Source organism: Lissotriton helveticus, chromosome 7 (assembly GCF_964261635.1).
Source record: "Lissotriton helveticus chromosome 7, aLisHel1.1, whole genome shotgun sequence".
In the NCBI taxonomy this organism is placed as follows: Eukaryota; Metazoa; Chordata; class Amphibia; order Caudata; family Salamandridae; genus Lissotriton; species Lissotriton helveticus.
In genome coordinates, this window is record NC_136068.1 from 867,423,015 (window position 1) to 867,443,718 (window position 20,704).

At 41.6% G+C, this 20,704-nt stretch overlaps 1 protein-coding gene across 2 annotated transcripts in view; it reads left to right on the forward strand.

The window, feature by feature from the left end:
* Nucleotides 1-20,704, forward strand: part of LOC144769314 (rho GTPase-activating protein 7-like) — a 782,472-nt gene that overhangs the window by 668,795 nt on the left and 92,973 nt on the right. Inside the window, exon 1 of one of the 2 annotated variants that reach the window (XM_078653387.1) lies at nt 13,650-13,932. The exons of the other annotated variant lie outside the window; for it this stretch is intronic. Coding sequence (XP_078509513.1) covers nt 13,920-13,932 — 13 coding nt within the window. The 5' untranslated portion in view covers nt 13,650-13,919. Of the gene's footprint in view, nt 1-13,649; nt 13,933-20,704 lie in introns of those variants that run through there. 2 annotated transcript variants of the gene reach the window in all.

The window sequence follows — 20,704 nt, forward strand, 5'->3', positions numbered from 1 at the left end:
AGTGTCACCCTCTAGTGACTTCACAGCTAATCTTTCCTGCTTGCTTAAATTGTCATTAGACCAATGTTTTTTCTTAGCCATAGTCTTAAAGTCATTGATGACCAAGGTTTCAAAAGTATCAATGCCACATGCTGGTAGTGTGGGATTGAATGTGGATTTGGGCTTAAATGAATTAGGATAATTCAGATCTGTCTTAAAACCCATCGATATTGCATCACGTGGAGTATTGGCTGGCGTGCCCAACTCCAAGTCTTGCATAGCAATTAAGGTAATGACTTCATCAATGGTCTCTCGTGCTGGCTCTATACTTGAAACATTAGGGGCCATATTCTTGACCTTGAGTTTATTCCATTTTTGTAACCTGAGTTTTCTAGTAAACTTAAACAAGTCTATTTGTTCCTGGTTTTACACTGCGGGAGTCCAGCGGCGCTATATATCTCTATTTTTTTTACATCTTGCTCTAAGATGACTGAACAGATTTACCCCAAATAATAAAAGCATGCTTTCTGAGTAAACATCTAGCTTTCTGCAAAATTTGGTGTAATTCTAAAAAGCTGTGTTTTTTCTACATCATTGTCCATTTTGCCCCATGGATATTACATGGGGAAAAGCATTTTGCCCCTCCTCCCCTCCCTTTTTCTCAGCCCGCGCTTCACAGATCACCTTAAAAATTTCCAGGTCGGAGCAGAGGTGAATGAACTTTTTTTATGTAAAGTTTGGTTAAGATTTGTCAAGTGGTGCCAATGTAATTAGAAAAACAAAAATGCTCTTCCTATGGAAACTCTGGCCCAACTATAATTACACGGTGGCAACCGTCCCTGTGTAATTCATATATATATATATATATATATATATTTTAGCGGTTGCCAGTATGTGTCCGAACCGACAGTGGTACCGTAATGCAGCGTCTCCGCTTCCGATGCTTTTATTTTCCAAATACTCCACTAGCAAGCACAGCTGATGTGAAATTTATTACAGCAAATATGCATCTGCACATTTTGGCTGTACAACAGTCGGTGTCAAGATGCTGAATGCCATCTTGTGTTGCTTTGTATGTTCATGTGCATAGTGTCATAAAATAAACATGAAAAACAATCACAACATTTCTCATATGGAATTGGAAATAATATATCTCTAACAGTATCCTTCTGATTAGGAACTACCAGGACACTCAGGAATGCTTAAATTATATTTATTAAACACTGCCTTCGTACAAACGTGTTTTGGCTTTCACCTTGCTCACAGTGTTCTAACACTTGTTTCTTAGCTTTGTGGATAGTATTTCCAATGTACTTTTTACCAGATGGGCAAATGAGACAATAAATACAAAACTCTGTATTTCAATCAAATGTCCCCTTGATTATATATTCTCTTTTAATGTTTGGAACCTTAACTTTAGCACAACTACCACAATTAACACATGCAATGCGCCTCATGCAACATGTAAACCCTCTTCCTCCTGTATTTATTTGGCCACTTCTCCGCTGTAATTCATTCATATTTTGGCTCAGCTCATCTTTCAGAGATTTGCTTCTCCTGAATGTTATCTGGGGTGTGTTATGTAAGTGTTTTTCCAAGATATGATCAGTTTGCAAGATGTGCCAATTTTCATTGAAGATTTTTTTATTTTGGATGATTCATTAGAAAATGTTGTAATAAATTTAACCAGTTAATCTTTTATGTCTTTTGTGGTTCATTGACAAAACTTGGACACACAAAACATCCCCATACCACAATATTGAGTCATAAATATAGATGTAAAAAATATCGACTTCCTATTTTCATAGAGATGAATACAAAAATATCAACAACAAAAAATATTGATGACATAAATATAGATGTTAAAAATAGTTTTTTATATCAATAAAATAAAAATAAAAATATTACATATTTTAGATTCTAAACTTAATTTCAAATTTAAAAAAAGATTTAATATATATTTTAATAAAAATAAGAAATAAACTAAATTTAAAAAAGTTAAACACATATATAAAAATTATTATATATATATTTACTGAAAAACAATGAAAGAACTTTTAATTTAAATATCTTTTTTTAATTTTAAAAGTATATAAAAATGTAACAAATAAATTATGTTGGATAGTCGAGGTATCAAATTTACGATTCCCACTTCAGTCAGTGCACCAGTAAAAAAAAGTGTTAGATAAAATGTACTATTCCCATCTCCAATAAGTGCAACAGTAGGGAAAGTGTTGGATAGCGAGGGGTAAAAATTACTATTCCCACTCCAATACATGCAACAGTAGGGAAAGTGTTGGATAGCGGAGGGATAAAAATTACTATTTTCACTGCAGTCATTGCAACAGTATGGAAAGTGTTGGATAGTTGAGGGGTAAGAAATTACTATTCCCGCTCCAGTCAGTGCAACAGTAGGGAAAGTGTTGGATAGCGGAGAGGTAAAAATTACTATTCCCACTCCAGTCAGTGCAACAGTAGGGAAAGTGTTGGATAGCGGAGGTGTAAAAATTACTAATCCCACTCCAATAAGTGCAACAGTAGGGAAAGTGTTGGATAGCGGAGGAGTAAATATTACTATTCTCACTCTAGTCAGTGCAACAGTAGGAAAAACGTTTGATAGCGGAGAGGTAAAAAATACTATTCCCACTCCAGTGAGTGTAACAGTAGGGAAAGTGTTGGATAGCGGAGTGGTAAAAATTACTATTCCCACTCCAATGAGTGTAACAGTAGGGAAAGTGTTGCACCGTGGAGTAATAAAAAATACTATTCCCACTACAGTCAATTCAAAATTAAAAAAAAACAACAGAAAATATTTGAAAAACAAAATGAATTAAACAAATATATATAAATATGTTAAAAAATTAAAATACAAATATATTTAATATTATAAAGTTTAAAAGCATATTATAATGTTAAATACATATCACAAATACCTACAAATATTATATTAAATAAAATATATAAATATTTTTCAAACAAACACATATTTTTAGTTAGAGATTATTTATAAACAAAAACATTATTACATACATTTCTTTTATTTAAAACCTAACCTATAACACCACACAATTCACAAACCACTACTAAATTAAAAATAAAATGCACTTCCATAATTAACATAATTAATTATCAATTAAATAAATATTATTAATTAAAAAAACAAATTAAAATACATAAATCTAGTCCCTGCTGTCTCTTTCTAATGTCGTTTCGTGGCAAATGGTTATTCTGTACTGAAACTTCCACATCAAGAAATACTATTCTCTTCCTACTTGTGTGTGCTGTGAAGTGTGCTGTGAAGTGTATATTAAAATCATTTCCGTTTAAGGCTGAGACAAAATCCAGCGCAGATATTTTGTCTCCCTTCCAAATGACTAAGATGTCATCAATAAATCTGGCCCGCATCACCAGTTGGTTATTCACACTTTCCCACTGGGTGGACACCTGCTCCTCCCACCCACCCATGAAAAGATTTGCATAACTGGGGGTGAAGCAGGTGCCCGTACCTTGTACCTGTTTGTATATTTGTTGGTCAAAGTTAAATAAGTTGTTATTTTATTTTTCCATTTTCCTAGTATCTTCGGTAATTACAGTTCTTATTGGATGTTCTTCAAACCACAGGGTAACAAAAGACTTGCCAACACGTGTTTCGTCAGGCAAATACGCCAATCGACTTCATCAGGGCTAAAACAAATATAGGATAGCCTTAAAATCAATCACCCTACGAACACATAACAAATTACAAGAGCTTGTCTTTAGTTAGTATACTATCAACAAGTCACAAATTAAAGAGAAATCAGAACTCACTTGCTAAACAATGAAAGAATTAATCAAACAGGTAAAAGAAAAAATCAAAAAGAAGCATGCTCTAGATCGTATCCATGTGTACTTAATAGGATAAGTGAATAGAAGAAAAAATAAATTTTTATAGAACGAGAAAAAAAGAGAAAATTTATATATAAAACCAGACCAAACAGGAAAAGAAATAAGTGGAACCCATTATTCACCACACCTCATTGTGAGTAAGGCATAACTATACACACTTACCAAGAGGAACAGTTAAAAAAGAGACAATAAGAATATCTTCCCTGTGAACCATAAGTTCAAGCTAAACAAATTCCTAAAGGAAGAAAACAGATTCTAAAGCCATCAATTAGACAAAGAAAGTTAAACAAATGCAAAATCGTAGTCACTATTTCCTACTTCATAATACCTCAATCTATTATGTGGAGAAGAAGAATAATTCACTAATTTGAAAAAACCAAACAATCAAGCCACATGTCGTACAATCTGAGCATGCAAAGACATAAGTAGGTCTAGTACATAGCAAGATTTTAAAGAAAAAGGTAAAGGCTACAAAGCAATATAACAAACCCTCATGTAACGACGGTAAAAGGGACACATAAATAGATGTATAGAAATTAGTCAAGTATCGTCCAAGCATAAGCATTTCTGTATGAAACAACAAAGATATTGGTCTTGAATGTAGGAAATGCCTTATTGACTGGATCTCAAGGTCGTGTCGAATGAATGTATATAGATTGATCACATCCATTGTGACCAGTACATAGTCATCCTCCCAAGTCAGTCCTTCCATAAATGTGAGAAAGTGAGTTGTGACTTTCAGATATACAAAGGACCTGAAATTATAATCATTGTATTTGGAGGTTAGTTCTAATTGTGAACCAATCTAAGACACAATGGGTATACCTGGAGGTTTTAAAGCATTTTTGTGCAGTTTAGGCAGAAGATGCAGAATCGGGACTTTAGCGTATTCACATCTCAAAAATAGATACTCCTCCCATTTAGTAAGCCCCTTGTCCTTCCACTCCTCCAACATTTTTTTATATCTGCGATTTGATGCCATTGCTTCAGTTTTACTTGACAGTTTGTAGCATGATTAGTCATTGAATTGTCTCATTCCTTCTTCTAAATATTCTTCTTTTGGCCAAACTACTACATTACCTCCTTTATCTGATTGTCTCATCACTTTAGAGGGGACTTTCTTAAGATTATCTAAAGCCATTAGTTGTTCTCTAGAAAAATTTCTTCTTGCTGTCCCTCTAGTACTCTATCTGATTCTTTTACTAAACACAGCCTCTTTACCAGTGCATTTCGGTTAACAATAGGTTATGAATTTGAAAAAAATTATGGGGCATTACAACAGCTCTAAGCTGTTTATGATGAGTTTTTCATTTTTGATGATTCAAAAAATGAGCTAATCATGTTGAATGCATATGAATTGGTAATATGATGAAAATTGCTTATTTTTTAATAATATGTTATGAAGTTGAAAACATTACGGTGCATTATAACAGCTTTAAGTGGATTTTTGACAGGGAATATGTATGCGTCAAAATGGCGGCCACTCTTTTCTGCTCTCCATAAACTATGCACAATGTTGTAGTCTGTTGTCAATTGATATGTCAATTGCTATATATATAGCAGGGTGGCAGGGTGGGGGGGTGAAAAAAAAAAACCAAAAACCTTACCTCTTTGGCCGGCCGCATCTCGCCTTGCTTAACTGTCGATGTCCCAGAACGGAAGAAGGAACTGGAAACACACCCAGGTTCCCTCCCCTAAGCCAATGACAATGTTGTCAATGGTCTGAGGGCCGTGGTTCGGTGCCCAGACAGGAAAGTGAGCCTGGGCATTTTCCTCACCAGGCCGTGTAATACAGCCTGTTGGGGAGCATGCAAAGTGCTCATGACTGTTTTGCCGGCCCAAGACGGCCAGCAAAACAGTTATGCACATTTAGGGCCCGATTACGATGCGGTTAGGAAGGCCTCCTAACGGCATTTGCTCCTTCTGAATTGTATCGTTAACGTGTCTTCCTGGCCGAGGGCCCTATTACGATGCGGTTAGGAACATAGGCTCCCATTGAAGTCAATAGGAGTCCAACCAAATTGTATCTGGAAGCATCCGAATGCACCGTACTCGGTTAGTCGGACTCTCCCAATCCGAGTGGGTCAGAAACTATTTCCAAACTGTTTTGGTTGGGAAGATTTCCTAACCGCATTGTAATCGGACCCTTAGAGTGTGCCCACCACTCATCCCCCTGTGACCCCACCTGCCCCAGCCTAGCCCCACTGCTACAAAATTAAAATGATGATAAGTAAGTTATTATCATTTTATTTTTATTTTTTTCACTGCTTTGAAAGCAGTGGGGCGACGCTTCTCCACCTTAGAGGAGGAGCCGCCCCTGTTAAAATTCCCTTGCTTTGACGGTGGAATTGAAAATTACGTTTAGAAACCAATGCATACCACTTGATGGCAGCACCCTTGCCTACCCAGTAATTAAAAGTTTTAATCACTGTAGAGTATGAAGGGTGCTGAGTAGCATTTGGCTGTTCTATATAACTTAGTAATATCTGAGACTGCAGTAGTTTTTGCACAATTTCGCAAAAGTACCGTGGTACATGCCAATGACAAGGCATTATGTGATTAGCTAATGACTGCTTTCACAAAAGTTAAAGGCAGCCATGTTGTTTTAAGAACACTTTGGTTGTGCCCTCGGTTAGGGCCTTAGATAAAGGTAAGTATGAGGTTATATATTTTTCTCTAACTATTACCACTTTATTAATGTGGTATTGGTAGGGAAAATTATTTATAAGTTTCTATATATATACATATATTTTTATTATGGAGTACTGGAATACTTCCTAGGTAGTACATCAGTACTTAAAAAAAAAATCTTAAAGTTAAATATGTAAAATAAAAGAAAGCTGCACTATATTTACCCAATTGTACAGACCCTCCAGGATTTCGTGATTTCGCGGTTTGCCGCAGAATCGGCACTTTTGTAAAAATGTTGCGATTTTTACAAAAGTGCCCGCAAAATCTGCACTTTTGTAAAAATACCGCGATTTTTACAAACGTGCTCGCGAAAAAGAAATTATGTAATACCTCTAATCTGGGTGGCCATAGTTCTTGTCCTGATGCATATCATTATCATTGGTAAATACCAGGCCTCGTTTGGGGCGTTGCAGCACCAGCTTTATCCTGTGATGTAGGTACCTGCCCAGTCATAGTTACATGAAGAAAGCGCTGCTCCAATACAGAGCTCCAGATTCGCGCATCAAGTTTAACAAGGTCTAGTGGAATACCGATTGGGCCCGCAGTTGTAGCAGTATTGGAGTTTTTGATTAATTGTACTGTCTTCTCCTTAGTAATGGTCGGATATGATGTAAGTCTTGTAGAGATTTAATTGAGGCAATGACAGATGATTTGTAAAGGGACTTTATATGGACTTCCCATTATTTTTCTTGATATGTACAGGTCATTGGGCTGTAGATAAGATCTAGAGCCCTCTCCAACCAGGGTCCAGAATGCCCTTTCACTGTGTGTTGAGATTGCGTGCGTTAGTTTGGCACATTCATTTACATGTTTATCCTGTTTTATTTCTGTAATTCTCCTCTAGAGCATGATCTTGGAGTTTTTAATTGCTTTATCACATTTCATTGAAGGGATGTTTTAAGATGAGACGTAGAGTCATTTGTTGAATCCACTTTGCATTACCTAGTTCCTGATTGTTGGACTTATGAAAAGTGATTTTCTGTGCGTTCAATAATTTTGTGATCAAGATAGTCAGAATGCTCGCTAGGATGTTTTGCTAAGTTTGGATCCAGTTGTTGCTAAACATGAAATAGCACTGTGCACGTTCATGGTGGGACTTAGTGGACAGAGCTCATTGCTTACATTTGAGGCTTTGTTCTTGAGTGTGGAGTTCCGTTTGAGCTTTTTAAAATTTTCAACTGTCATACAATTATTATTTGAAGTTTTCCTTCATTCTAGTTGGTCTAGTTTTATATTTGAAGACAGTACATGCCTGCATGTTTTTACTTTTTACTGTCACAGCATGCCTGTTTCTGGCTCTGTAGGGTGCCCACTTGTTTCGCTCTAGTTTGAGCTCTTCAGAAGTATAGCTTTGTCCAGACACAAGGGAGCATCCAGTATAAGTCAAGATAATACCCTCAGAACCTATACTAAAGCAAATGGAGGATTGCATTTTCAAGGGCTAACAGCCTTCACTTATGGGCTGCTTCCTCTGTTCCATATCCCAGGTTCCCTATTCCAAAGCGGAATACTCTGCCAAAACAGTTTCCATTGATGTAAGGCTGAGAATGAATGATTATGAGTAAAATAAAGTGCAGCAAAAATGCCGCTAAATTTCCATATTTGTGCTACTAAATTTCCATATTTGTGCCGCTAAATTTGCTAATCCATGCCGCTATATCCTGGGGGGTCTAATTATAGTGCACTACAGTGTATTTGCAATTTTGTGCACATTTTTATCTTACAAAAAAAAAGTCGACGGAGTACTCCATTAATACCTACTAATTAGCTTACTACACAATATGTATTTTATTTAATGTAAAAATTGTTTTAAAAATGTAAATACACTGTTCTGCACTATATTTCACTACAATAGTGTGCTACGGTGTATATTTTTTTTAATACATATTTTAGTTTTCCACAGTACTTTGTAGGTAGTAGCATGGTTCTGCATAAACTGTTTTAAAATATATAGAAAAATACAAAAATACATTTCACTAACTAACACCACTTTAATAAAGTGGTAAGAAACAACAATAAAACCTACTACTTACCAAAATCCAAGCCCCTAAACCAAAGCACAGACAAAGTGTGCTTAAAACTACATCGCTGCCTTTTATGTATTGTAAAAACAGCCATTAGCCAATCATATACTGCCTTGCCATCTCCATGTACGGCAGTGTAACGCAAAATTAGCACGGTATACTGCAGCACAATATATAACTAAGTATTTTGACATATATAACTTTAACAACAATTACATTATTTGCACCTACTAGCAAAAATTGCAATTTACACTCCATGATCTATATTTTTGTCACATTACATCTGCATCTGTTCACACACTTTCACACTGTGTCTGTTTAAACTACCACAATACACTCTATGCCACTCCACTCTGTGCTACTTCACTCTATGCTACTCCACTCTTTGACACTCAACTGTACGCTTTTAAACTCTCCACACCACTCCAGTCTACATCATTCCACTCCACACCACTATACGCCACTCCACCGTCTGCTATTCCACTCAACAGCACTCCAGTGTATGCCACTCCAGCCTATGCCACTCCACTGTACTCCACTCCACTCTACGCCACTCCACTATATAATTCCACTGTACGCAACTACACTCTACGTCACTCCACTCTAAGCTTTTCTACTATACACCACTCCACACTACCCCACTCCACCCTACTCCACTCCACTGTACGCTATTCCACTCCATGCCATTCCACTGTATGCCCATCCAGTCTATGCCACTTCACTGTACTACATTCTCTATATTCTATTCCACTGTATGCAACAACACTCTGTCACTCCACGCTATGCTATTCCACGCTACACCACTCCACATTACCCCATTTTACTCTATACCACTCCACTGCATGCTATTCCACTTTATTCATCTAAACAGCGACTCCATTCTATGCTATTCCACTGTTCGGCATTCTACTCTATGCCACATCACTATACACCACTCCACTTGTATGCTATTCCACTCTACACCACTCCGCTGTATGGCTCTTCAGTCTATATAACTCCACTGTATACCCCACTCCACTCTATGCTACTTCAATATACGGTATTCCACTGTACACAACTGCATTCTATGCTACTACAATACTATGCTAATACAATACTACAACGGAATATGGATAATTGCAGGTAAGTAAACAATTTAATAAATAAAACGAATTTCGTAGCGTGTGCTGCATCGCATTTTGCGATGCAGGGCACGCTACGAAATTAGTTTTATTTATTAAATAGTTTACTTACCTGCAATTATCCATATTCCGTTGTTTACCACCCCCCACCCTGCCCCTCCCCCGCACCGCCTCCTTGCCCCACCGAACTCCATCCACGGGCTGCGGCTGCATTTCACTCTACGCCACTCCACTCTACACCACTCAACTTGTATGCTATTCCACTCAACACCACTCCCCTTTATGGCTCTCCAGTCTACGCAACTCCACTAAACCCCACTCACTCTACACCACTTCACTATATGGTACTCCATTGTACACAACTACACTCTATGCTATTCCACTCTAAGCCACACCACTCTACACCACTCCACTCTAGCCACTCCACTCTATACCACTCCAGTGTATGCCACTCCATTATATGCCACTTCCATATACGCCATTCCACTGTATGCTAATACACTCTACACCACTTAACTCTTTTCCAGTCCACTCTACGCCACTCCCGTGTACACCACTCCATTCTACGCCACTCCAATCTATGTTATTCCACTCTACCCCACTCCATTCTATGCCATGCCAGTGTATGCCACTCCACTCCATGCCACTCGATTCTGCGCTATTACACTCTACACCACTTTACTCTATTCCACTCCAATGTGCTCCACTGTACTTCACTCCAATGAACTTATATCACTCTACACCACTTTGCTCTATTCCACTCCACTATATGCCACGACACTCTATGCCATTAGACTCTACTCTGTGCTATTCCACTCTATACCAGTCCAGCGTACGCCACTCCACTATACGCTACTCCACTCTATGCTATTCCACTGTACGCCACTCCAACGTATGCCTCTCAACTCTGTGCCACTCCACTGTATGATATTCCACTCAATGCTATTCCAATCTATGCACTCAGTCTACGCCACTCCACTATATGCCACTCCACTCTACGCCACTCCAGTGTATGCCTCTCAACTCTGTGCCACTGCACTGTATGATATTCCACTCAATGCTATTCCAATCTATTCACTCAGTCTACGCCACTCCACTATATGCCACTCCAGTGTACGCTGATCCACTGTACGTCACTCCACTCTACGCCACTCCCCTGTACGCCACTCCACTGTAGATTTTCTAGTGCACGCCACTCCACTCTACCACACTCCATTCTATGCCGTTTCACTCTACACCACTCCGCTGTTCGCTATTCCACTGTACGCCACTCCACTCTATGCCACATCAGTCAACACACCTGCGCAGTATGCCACTCGACTGTACGTTACTTCACTCTACAACATCCCACCCTACACTATTCCACTCTATGCCATTCCACTCTACACCACTCCACTGTACGCCTCAACACTATTTCACACTACGCCACTCCAGTTATACGCCACTCCACTGAGCGCTATTCCACTCTATGCCACTCCATTCTATGATATCTCAGTGTACCCCACTCCAGTCTACCCAACACCATTCCACGATACTCCACTGTACTCCTCTTAACAACACTGCATCCACTCAACGACAGTCTATGCCACTTCACACTACCACACTATACTTCAGTCTATAGCACTCCACTGTACTCCGGTCAATATGAATCTACAGCACTCTACTTTACTCTATACCACTGTATGCCACTCTATGTAACTCTTTCAATGCTGCACTACCCCACTTTAATATACTCCACTCTATGAGACACTACTCCACTCTACTGCGCTGTATTCCACTACTGCACTGTACACCACTCCACTGTACAATTGCAGAAAAGAACGGGGAATGGGGTCAAGCACAATTTCACCTATCCTTAGTACTGATTAGTGAAGATTTTAGGTGCCACGGACCGGAGATTCACAAGCCCCTAAATCTCCGAAGACAGAGAATGTCCTTTTTACAACATATAACACACAATGGTCCAGCACACTAATAAAGAATAAGATCTAATATTTCAACAGTAATAACATTTTTTTCAAATCGATGAGGACAGCAATTCAGTGGAGTTGTAGTTCATTCTTTATTTCTTTTCTTCAAATAAAAGACTGTAGCTGTAGCCAACGCGTTTCGTCCTTCACGGACTTCTTCAGGGCAGAAAAAAATGTAAAGATTTTTAGGCTTTAGTAAGTATTTGCGGTATTTCCCAATGGCATCCAATTTGATTTTCAGTTTGCCTGACAAATTCTCTTGTCTTTTTTATTATTATTTTCCAAAAAGTGTTATGGCAGAGGTGCTGCTGTATCCAATAATCAGTCGGGAATTAACGTTCTTCAAAAGTAGGTTCTGGCCGGCTCCATGGCGTGGCATCCTTCGAGGTCCAGGAAGCTACAGTCTTTTATTTGAAGAAAAGAAATAAAGAATGAACCACAAACTCCACTGAATTGTAGTCCTCATCGATTTGAAAAAAATAATATTACTGTTGAAATACCACTCCACTGTACGCTGCTCTATGACATTCAACTCTATGAGAGTTTATGCCACTCTACTCTACCATACTGTACAACACTCTACTCTATTCTGAGCCACTGCACTGTGCAACACTGTAATCCATTCTGTGACACTACACTCTGCTCCACTCTACAACACTTTCTGATATTCAACATATGACCGCCAGGGAAAATTAAGTAAATAATGAATTTCCCCTTCTGGTTGTATGTTGAAATCCCGCCCCCTTCCTTCCCCCTTCCCTTGGGACCCACAGCCCAACCACTCTTATGTGCACGGACCACTGTTGTTAAAACTATAACTCTCCGAGCTACCATGCACTATGTTCTGGCAAAAGATGTGATTTGCGATGTAATAAGTCTTGCTATGAATGGTATAATTTCAGAAGGCGTCCGTGATATAATATGAACGGGTATAAGCAGTTCATGGAGAAGGCGTAACTTATAGTTAATGTTTGGGTACCAGAGGCGCAACTAGAGCTAAATTTCAAGGGGGGGCTAAAAAAAAATTCGGGGGGGGGGGGGTAGGGGGAGGCGCTAATTCTTTCAGCAAAATCCAGAGTGATGCATGGGATCTAAGAAGGAGTGACAAACAACGCCTCATTAACAAGCAAATGGTCTGGTGGCTACCATGTTCACTAGGCCTGGCAGTGGAGTATGAAGGCATATTGTTCATGACTTCTTTGGACACATGCCTCTATACGTAGAATCAGCTTGGTGCAGGGAAAACTCCGGAGGGGACAGCACATGACGTTATAGATGGGAAAGCGGGACATTTCCAGCTCGGGTCTGAGTGACATTACACGCAAGTTCAGGTTCCCTGTCGTTGGTTGATGTAAGTCAGAACCCCTTGGTGTAAAACGTCTCTCTCCGTGATATAAACTCACCTACAATGTTATGTAGAAACAACTGATATTACAATTATCTCCATTACTAAGGAGACTGTAGGTGGTAGTCGCTAGGAAAGTTAGTGCTAGCATTATTATCCCAGCTCTCCCACTGTGCCAGGCACCGACAGTCAGTAGCCCACACGCAGTTTGTGGTAGCCAGCAGACAAAAGAGGCGCTGGAGCAAATGATTCAAATCATCCCCCTTTTGTTTGCTCAGAGAGGGAGGCAACACATCGTCTTCATTGCAGCCCCGGCGGGCCAGGTGCTGAGGAGCAAATGGCATCTGGACCATGCCGCGCTCATCTGGAGCTTCGACTGTTCCATTGTAGATCAGGAGGGGAGCAGAGCCAAGTGTTGCATTTAATAAAAATGTTCAATACTCGGAATCGTTTCAGTTGTAATAAAAAGATGGGCCTGGTGGAAGTTTTCCTTCACGTTTGTAACTTTTAGTCGTTTTGCGCACAAAACAATTAAGCGGCTTGTTTAGGAGTTGTTTTGGCTCCCCCTACTTTAGCGCGCATTGTAAAAAGACCCGTGTGGGTTTTGCTATTCCTGCTGTGGAACTAAAGCCATCCACTCCCTGCCGGGCTGCATGGAGGGAGGGAGTGCAGAGCGGAGTGGGCGTAGCACATCAGTGAGCGGCGCGAGGGAGCAGGGCGGCGAGGAGCCGGGTTCACGCTGATGAGAAAAGAAACTGAAGGGACACAGAGTTATGAGGAAAGGACTCTGCAAATCTTGGATAAGGCGGACATGGATATAAACGTTTGGAATTGACTGCAAGGATCTTGTTCGAAATAAATGATTCTTCTGAGAGTTTCTCCAAGCGGCTGAGGACGGAGCAAAATGATGATAACGCGTGAGTGACAATATATATATATATATATTTTTCAATACAATTACCTGGTTTAATATATACATTGTGGCTTTACCTTAGTCGCCGCAGCCTCCTCTAACAGTGATATGTGCATAGCCTACGAGGGCTGATCAATGGACTGAGCGCTTGCTGTAGCGATCAATGAATGGTGAACTGAAGACTGGTGGTTCCAGTGAGGTAGATCACTGGGTTGAGATCCTGCTGCAGAGATGTTTGGATGCAGAGATGTGGCAGCAAGTCAACTTTTGATGCGTGATAACATTAATGCTGTAACTATCTTATCTATAGCCCGTCGACCCCAACCCTTACGTGTGGGCTATAAAAGAGTCCAAATTAGTATTATTGCAGGCGCCTTCTTTTCTGAAACTGTCACTAGAGCATATGTTGCTTTCTATGTTTTATTTCTTTTGGGTGACTTTTGTGCAAGAAACATCTTCACTTAAAAAACGCAGAACTCTTGAAATTAGGAATGAGAGGAATTCGCTCTTGATACTCTGTCGTCATACATCTGCAGTAAATGTTGAGTTATTCGTTAGAACATACAAGTCAGGGTTCAATGCAGAAACACTACGTCTGCTTACTTGTCAGCATACCGTGTTCTGCAGGACATTGGACCCCTATGGTTGAAGCAAATGTTCAACATAATCGCATTTTATTATTTTCCTTTTTCTGTTGGCAATTCTGTGGGCTAGATCAGTGGGCCGAGTGCCTGCTGCAGAGATCCGAGTGTACCCAGTCGGTCGATGAAAAGTCAGCCTCTACCTCTGATGAGAGGCGGTGCCGGCAGGAATGGCACACAGCATCGTGCTCTTGAAGATAACTTTAACATTCCAGTTTCGCCCTTACCAATTAATACCGTGATTTGCTCTGGTACAGCACTTCCAAGTATGCGTTATGTTATTCCTCTTTCCTGTCTGTTCAAAAGTTGGCATCGCGCTGCGTTGTAATGGCAGGTCTGCTGTGCACCCTGACTCTTGCCTTCAGAGTGTGTTCATGTGTGAGCTTCGGCGGCAGGACACGTTACGAGTTTGTTAACCTCATTTCATAGCAAGTTCATTACATTAAAGAGATCCAAAATGGACATATGTGCATATGATTATTGAACACCTTTGAGAGATGTCTGTCGCATTCTAACACAGCCACCTTTGCAAGCAATGCTTTGTATAGGTTGTCTCATTACTCTTTGAGGAGGTATGGGGTGGGAGGAGACACACAAGAAGGGGCTGCTCAAGTTGGCATTTCCAAAGCCAACAAGTAGACGCTGTCCAATGAGATTGGAGCTGTGAATCTGGCTTGGTTCTGAGAGTCATTCTCTGGTCTTCTGGTGGCTCATTGGACTAATACGTTCACTCCAGGGATCTGTGTTTGATGGTCGAAGGTTCGAATCCTGGGGCCTTCACTCAGCCTTTCAACCTTCAGAGGTCACTACAATGAGCAGCAATGACTTGGATAACAGGGAATGTTTGTTGTCTGTGAATAGCCCGAATGGCTCATCAGTGGAGAACTTGCGGTCCACAAATGCGTCTGTTATGTTATGATAAAGGACTGTGAGGGGGGATTGAAGAACATAGGTAGGAAAGGTGACTGTTCCTTGGTCAGAATTTGTTGCACATGGCTAGTGAGCATCCCTAGTTCTGTTTAAATGCTTCACTATCTTAGATCCGGTTCACAGATAGGTCAGGCTCACAGAGTAATCAGAGGCAGCACAAATACTTCTATTAGCCTTTAACCACTAGGAATTCCTATGCATAGCATTTCCCGCCATCGGATTAAGCTGATTTCTTTTCATTAGAGGAAGAGACTTATCATGTGGAAATCAGTGTTGGTTCTGCCCCTGAACAAGAAGTCAAGTCAAGTCAAGTCAGAGAATTTATATAGCGCACTACATACCCAGAGGGTCTCAAGGCGCTTAGGGAGGGGAGGAGGATTACTTGTCAAATATCCACGTTTTAAGTTGCTTTCTAAATGCTAGGTGGTTCTGGGTAAGACGAAGGTAGGTGGGGAGTGAGTTCCATGTTTTAGCTGCCAGGTATGAGAAGGATCTGCCTCCCATGGTGGTCTTGTTGATGCGGGGTACAGTGGCGAGGGCTTGGCTGGAAGAACGAAGTTGGCGGGAGGGGGTGTAGAGGGACAGTCGTGAGTTGAGGCATTCTGGTCCGATGTCGTAGAGTGATTTGTGTGCGTGGGTTAGCAGTCGGAAGGTGATCCTCTTATTGACGGGTAGCCAGTGGAGGTCTTTCAGGTGGCCAGAGATGTGTTCGTGACGCGGGATGTCTAATATGATCCTGGCTGAGGCGTTTTGGATTCGTTGGAGTTTCTTCTGGAGTTTAGCGGTAGTACCTGCGTAGAGGGTGTTTCCGTAGTCCAATCGGCTCGTGACCAGAGCATGGGTGACTGTTTTTCTTGTTTCGGTGGGGATCCAGCGAAATGTTTTTTTGAGCATGCGAAGAATGTTGAAGCAGGATGAGGATACGGCGTTGACTTGTCTGTACATTGAGAGTGAAGAGTCCAGGATAACGCCTAGGAAGCTTCTATAGGAATCACAAGTAAGCCCAAAAATGTGTCAGCGCCATTAAGTATACCTAGGTAGGTAAGCAGTTTACTGTCATGGAAATGTATGTGTGAGTGAGCATACACACACACACACTCTCTCTCTCTCTCTCTCTCATATTTTTAAGTCAGGTCTCGTGTTTGGACTTCAAGAGCACTTCAGGGTTGGGTTACATTAACACTTGTTCTTTTACAGTGTTAGGAAGCCACAGGGTTGTGGAAGCAAACACTCCCTAAATAAAACACATTCCTGTTATTAATCACTGTTCCTTCATTGACGCTGGTGGATAACGTCCATAGGACATTATTCTATGGTAATATTGGGTGGTGTTGTCCACAAACCGCAGCTGCACAGCTTGCATTGCTATCAACACCTGGAATATAATAAAATAGAAACAACTGCAGGGAGACAGTGCTGTATTGGAGACAGCATGGGTGATGGAAGCTCAGACCTTCTGTCTACCTCAATCAATGTAAATTCCTCTTGACTGCTAAGTGTCCCCCACAAATAGATGATAGTGTGTAAAATATTATTAATGAAAGAGTTACAATAGATAACTCGTTCTTGCACCCACTGCAGGAGTCTGTGTGTAACCTACAGACAGACTCAGTCTACCTAGGTGATGTGACTGCCTATTATGTATTATATTATATTATTTGCATTTTATTTTGGGATGTTACTATGTTCACCCTAAGGGGCCAAGGGTATGCCCAGACATGGGTCCCTTGTTCGCTGCACCACTGGATTCAAGCTAGCCTGACCGATGAGGGGTGATGCCCTGAAACAAGTCCCAGGATGCTTGTTTCCGGTCCAGAGAGGACCTGACTTGCTAGTTCTGGTTGGACTGTTCCCATGATGAACTGGGTCAAGACTGATTTGCGCATGGCTGGGTCGAAACTGGGGTGACGCGTAACAGTGCATAATTTGAGCCAATGGTTTCTGGTACTCAGCACCAGCACTTAATCATTAACACCAGCACTTTTCATGAGCACCGGTTAAGGACACATTAATTTATGGTAGGCATGAGGAGATTATGTGATATGCCCAAGGATCACAGGATGTTGAGCCCTCAAGACTCCAACTCGATTCCCCAGCTCTGAAGTCAGCAGCTCTGGTCATTACACAACGTCCTCTCCCCACTTTCATGGACAGTAGTTGGTTCTGTTTTAGGTGGCGCTAACAGGAGTAATGGGCTGGTGCAAGCTCCCTCCTGGCGAGAGCCCCAGGGCTTATTTTTTTATAAATGAACCACTGCGTGTTGAGCAAAATAACAATGGACTAAACCCCGATCTGTGACTGGGGGTGAGTGTTTGAAATGTTTCAACACACCGTCCATCATTTTATTTTGTAATGTTGCAATGCCTATTATTTACACCCCAAGAAACAATTCAGTGTGTGGTGTTCTCTATATAATGACATTCACGTTCCTAATAGAAGAGTGGATAGATGTACCCCTATATTGCCCTGGCAGAGATGCAGGTATTGATAGTCCGGTATATTCCTGGGTACAGGCATTCTGCACCTTGCATCTAAGCAGTGTCCCGCCTCGCGAGGATCTCCCTAGAAGGCGTTTTCCAAACGTGTGCCGGCTGCCAGGCGAGTTTGCACAGTTCAGCTCACTACCGGGCTGTGGGGATCCCAGAATCAGCGTCGTGCGTGGGGCGAAGCAAACAAAAATACAACTCATTAAAAGAACTCATTTGTCAAAGAGTGTTAGCAGCCTCGGGCTTAGAAAAATACTGTCCCTTTGTCATGCAAGCTATTTATAACCCTAGCCGTCGCCCAAATCCATTAATTGTTACCTAACCGCTCGCTAAACAACCCCCGCCGGCCGCCCCTCCTGGCTTTAACGAGCCTTTCTCATGCCCGCGTCTTTCCGTCCTCTTCGTCTTACGGGAGCCCTTGACAGGCTTGCCCACCCACCCCCTTATTTGTCCTTTCCTCGGTGGGCGTGCCACCCTGGAACAGAGCTGCGCCGGTGCTGCCCATCACTAGGGGCACAAGAAAACACACACATCTAAGGCAACTTATATTTCAACTAGACATTTTAACGTCATGCACCTGCCTCCAGCAACACCTGCATCACTTACTTACAGCACCATTGTTCCGTGCATTTCTTTCTAAGACTTCTCTACAAAAGAGCGGAACATTTTGGACAATATTCAAGGTGGGGGAGGGGGGTGGTGCTGTGAGGTCATATCGTGTGCTGCATATGAGAACATCCACTGGCAAAACCAGTAGGCCACGCCTTAGAGACTTATTGCCTTTGGTGATTATTTTTGGCACTGCTGTACAGCTTTGGTCACTGATACTGTGCAGTATTTTTTTAAATTGGAAAAAAAAAGTTTGAGGCGCCAGACGAGCCACGTCAATCTGCATGCGGGCACATGCTTGATGACGCACGTGCTTGCATGCCAAGCTGACGATTTTTTTTAATGTACTGACCCAAGATGGATCGGTACATGTTACAAAACATAGAAATACTAGGGTACAAGTGCTTTATGTTGTTGGGGGGCAGGAGGAGGGGATGGTATGACAGGAGCACCCCAGGGTGAACAACACATGGCTGGAGGGGTGAAGAAGACACCGAGAAAGCAACGCAAACGGGGCCCGGGGGAGGGTGGGGGTGTGAATTGGGGATGATGGGACAGGAACATGGAGGGGCTGGTGCCCGGAAAAACAGATGTATGGACAGTGGGGGCACAACGAAAGGCAAACGGGGCAGCAAAATGTTGTGGTTGGGGGCAAGCAAAGCACACAATGAAGAGCACCACAGAACGAGTGGGTAAGCAGTGGCGGCTCTTCCACTTTGGCGGAGGAGCGTCACCCCAAGTGCGCAATGACTGTTTGGTCAGCCTTTCTGGGCAGCCCATACCAGTCATGCGCTCTTTCCCCGTTCTTCATGCAGGCTGTATTACAGCCTGCGTGGAGAACATGCCCAGGCCCCCATACCTTGGTTGAGCGTCGAACCAGGATGCTCAAAACCAATCACAGCGCTGCATTGCAGCATTGTCATGGGTCAGGGGAGCCTGGACACTTACCAATCACAACGCTGCATTGCAGCATTGTGATTGTTCAGGGGAGCCTGGCTGTGTTTCCTTGAGTCCGGAGGAGAGCAGGACAGGAAACCCAGGACCCGGCAGCAAGGTAAGTTTATTTTGTTTACATCTTTTTGTATATTGTGCAACCCCACCTCCCCTCCGTGCACCCCCCACGCACGCACCCACCACCCCCTACAAACCATGCCGACTGCCACTGGTGAGTAGTGAAACAATAGATAGAGAGAGATGGAAACGGAGGCAGAGCTGGAAAAGGCATGCACTCTGATCAAGTGCTGCTAATCTAGAAAGAAAAAAGTAGCTCCATAAAAGTGAGAAGCAGAAGGACACATGTCATTTGGTTATTTGCCCCGTAGGAAGGACAAACGTGATATGGAGCCGTCGAAAGAAATCAAGTAAATGAGAGTGACTGTGAAAGCAACAAATGGTAAGCAATGGGAGGAGTATGGGAGGGGCATGTACACAATATCCCTTTTTCAACCAGACATTTCCGCTGGCTGTTAGGCTTCGACCTAAAAACGGTATTCTACAGCCAGTTTTGCATTTTGGAAACCAACTGGGTAACTTGTGTACCACCACTAATACATTAGGCTTCCTCCAAATGCCTAGAGCGGATATGGTGACCACGTCCCTAAATAGGAGCTCTGTGCAGCAGACATGCTACCATTCTCTAATAGCCTACTCCTCTTACCTGAAATTTACCTCAGCTCCAGCCAAGGCCATAAGTGAAGGAAACTAAAGTCATCACTGAGTGGTATCAGTGCAGCTCCTTTGCCACTACTATTAACCCTTGTATTAAACCTTAATAGCAACATGCCTAAACACAGTCATGCAGAACAGAGGGAAATCAATATCAGTTGTTACAATTTTTTTTATGTATATCCAAATTGAGATGACCCATTAAAAAGGTATCTTAAAACTTTGAAGGTATCCAACTTATAGGAGAAGATGGATGTCTAGCTATGTGTTTGGACTTGTGTAGTTATGGTGTATTAAATAATAGTTCTTACCAATGGTGTTTTTTCTTGGTTTTGATGCTGTTCTGATTGATTACATGTTTTGCGGAAGCAGCTATTTATTGAGTTTCATCAATAAATATTTTTTTACACATGACTTAAGAGCGTGCGGGTGGTTGACATGCAAA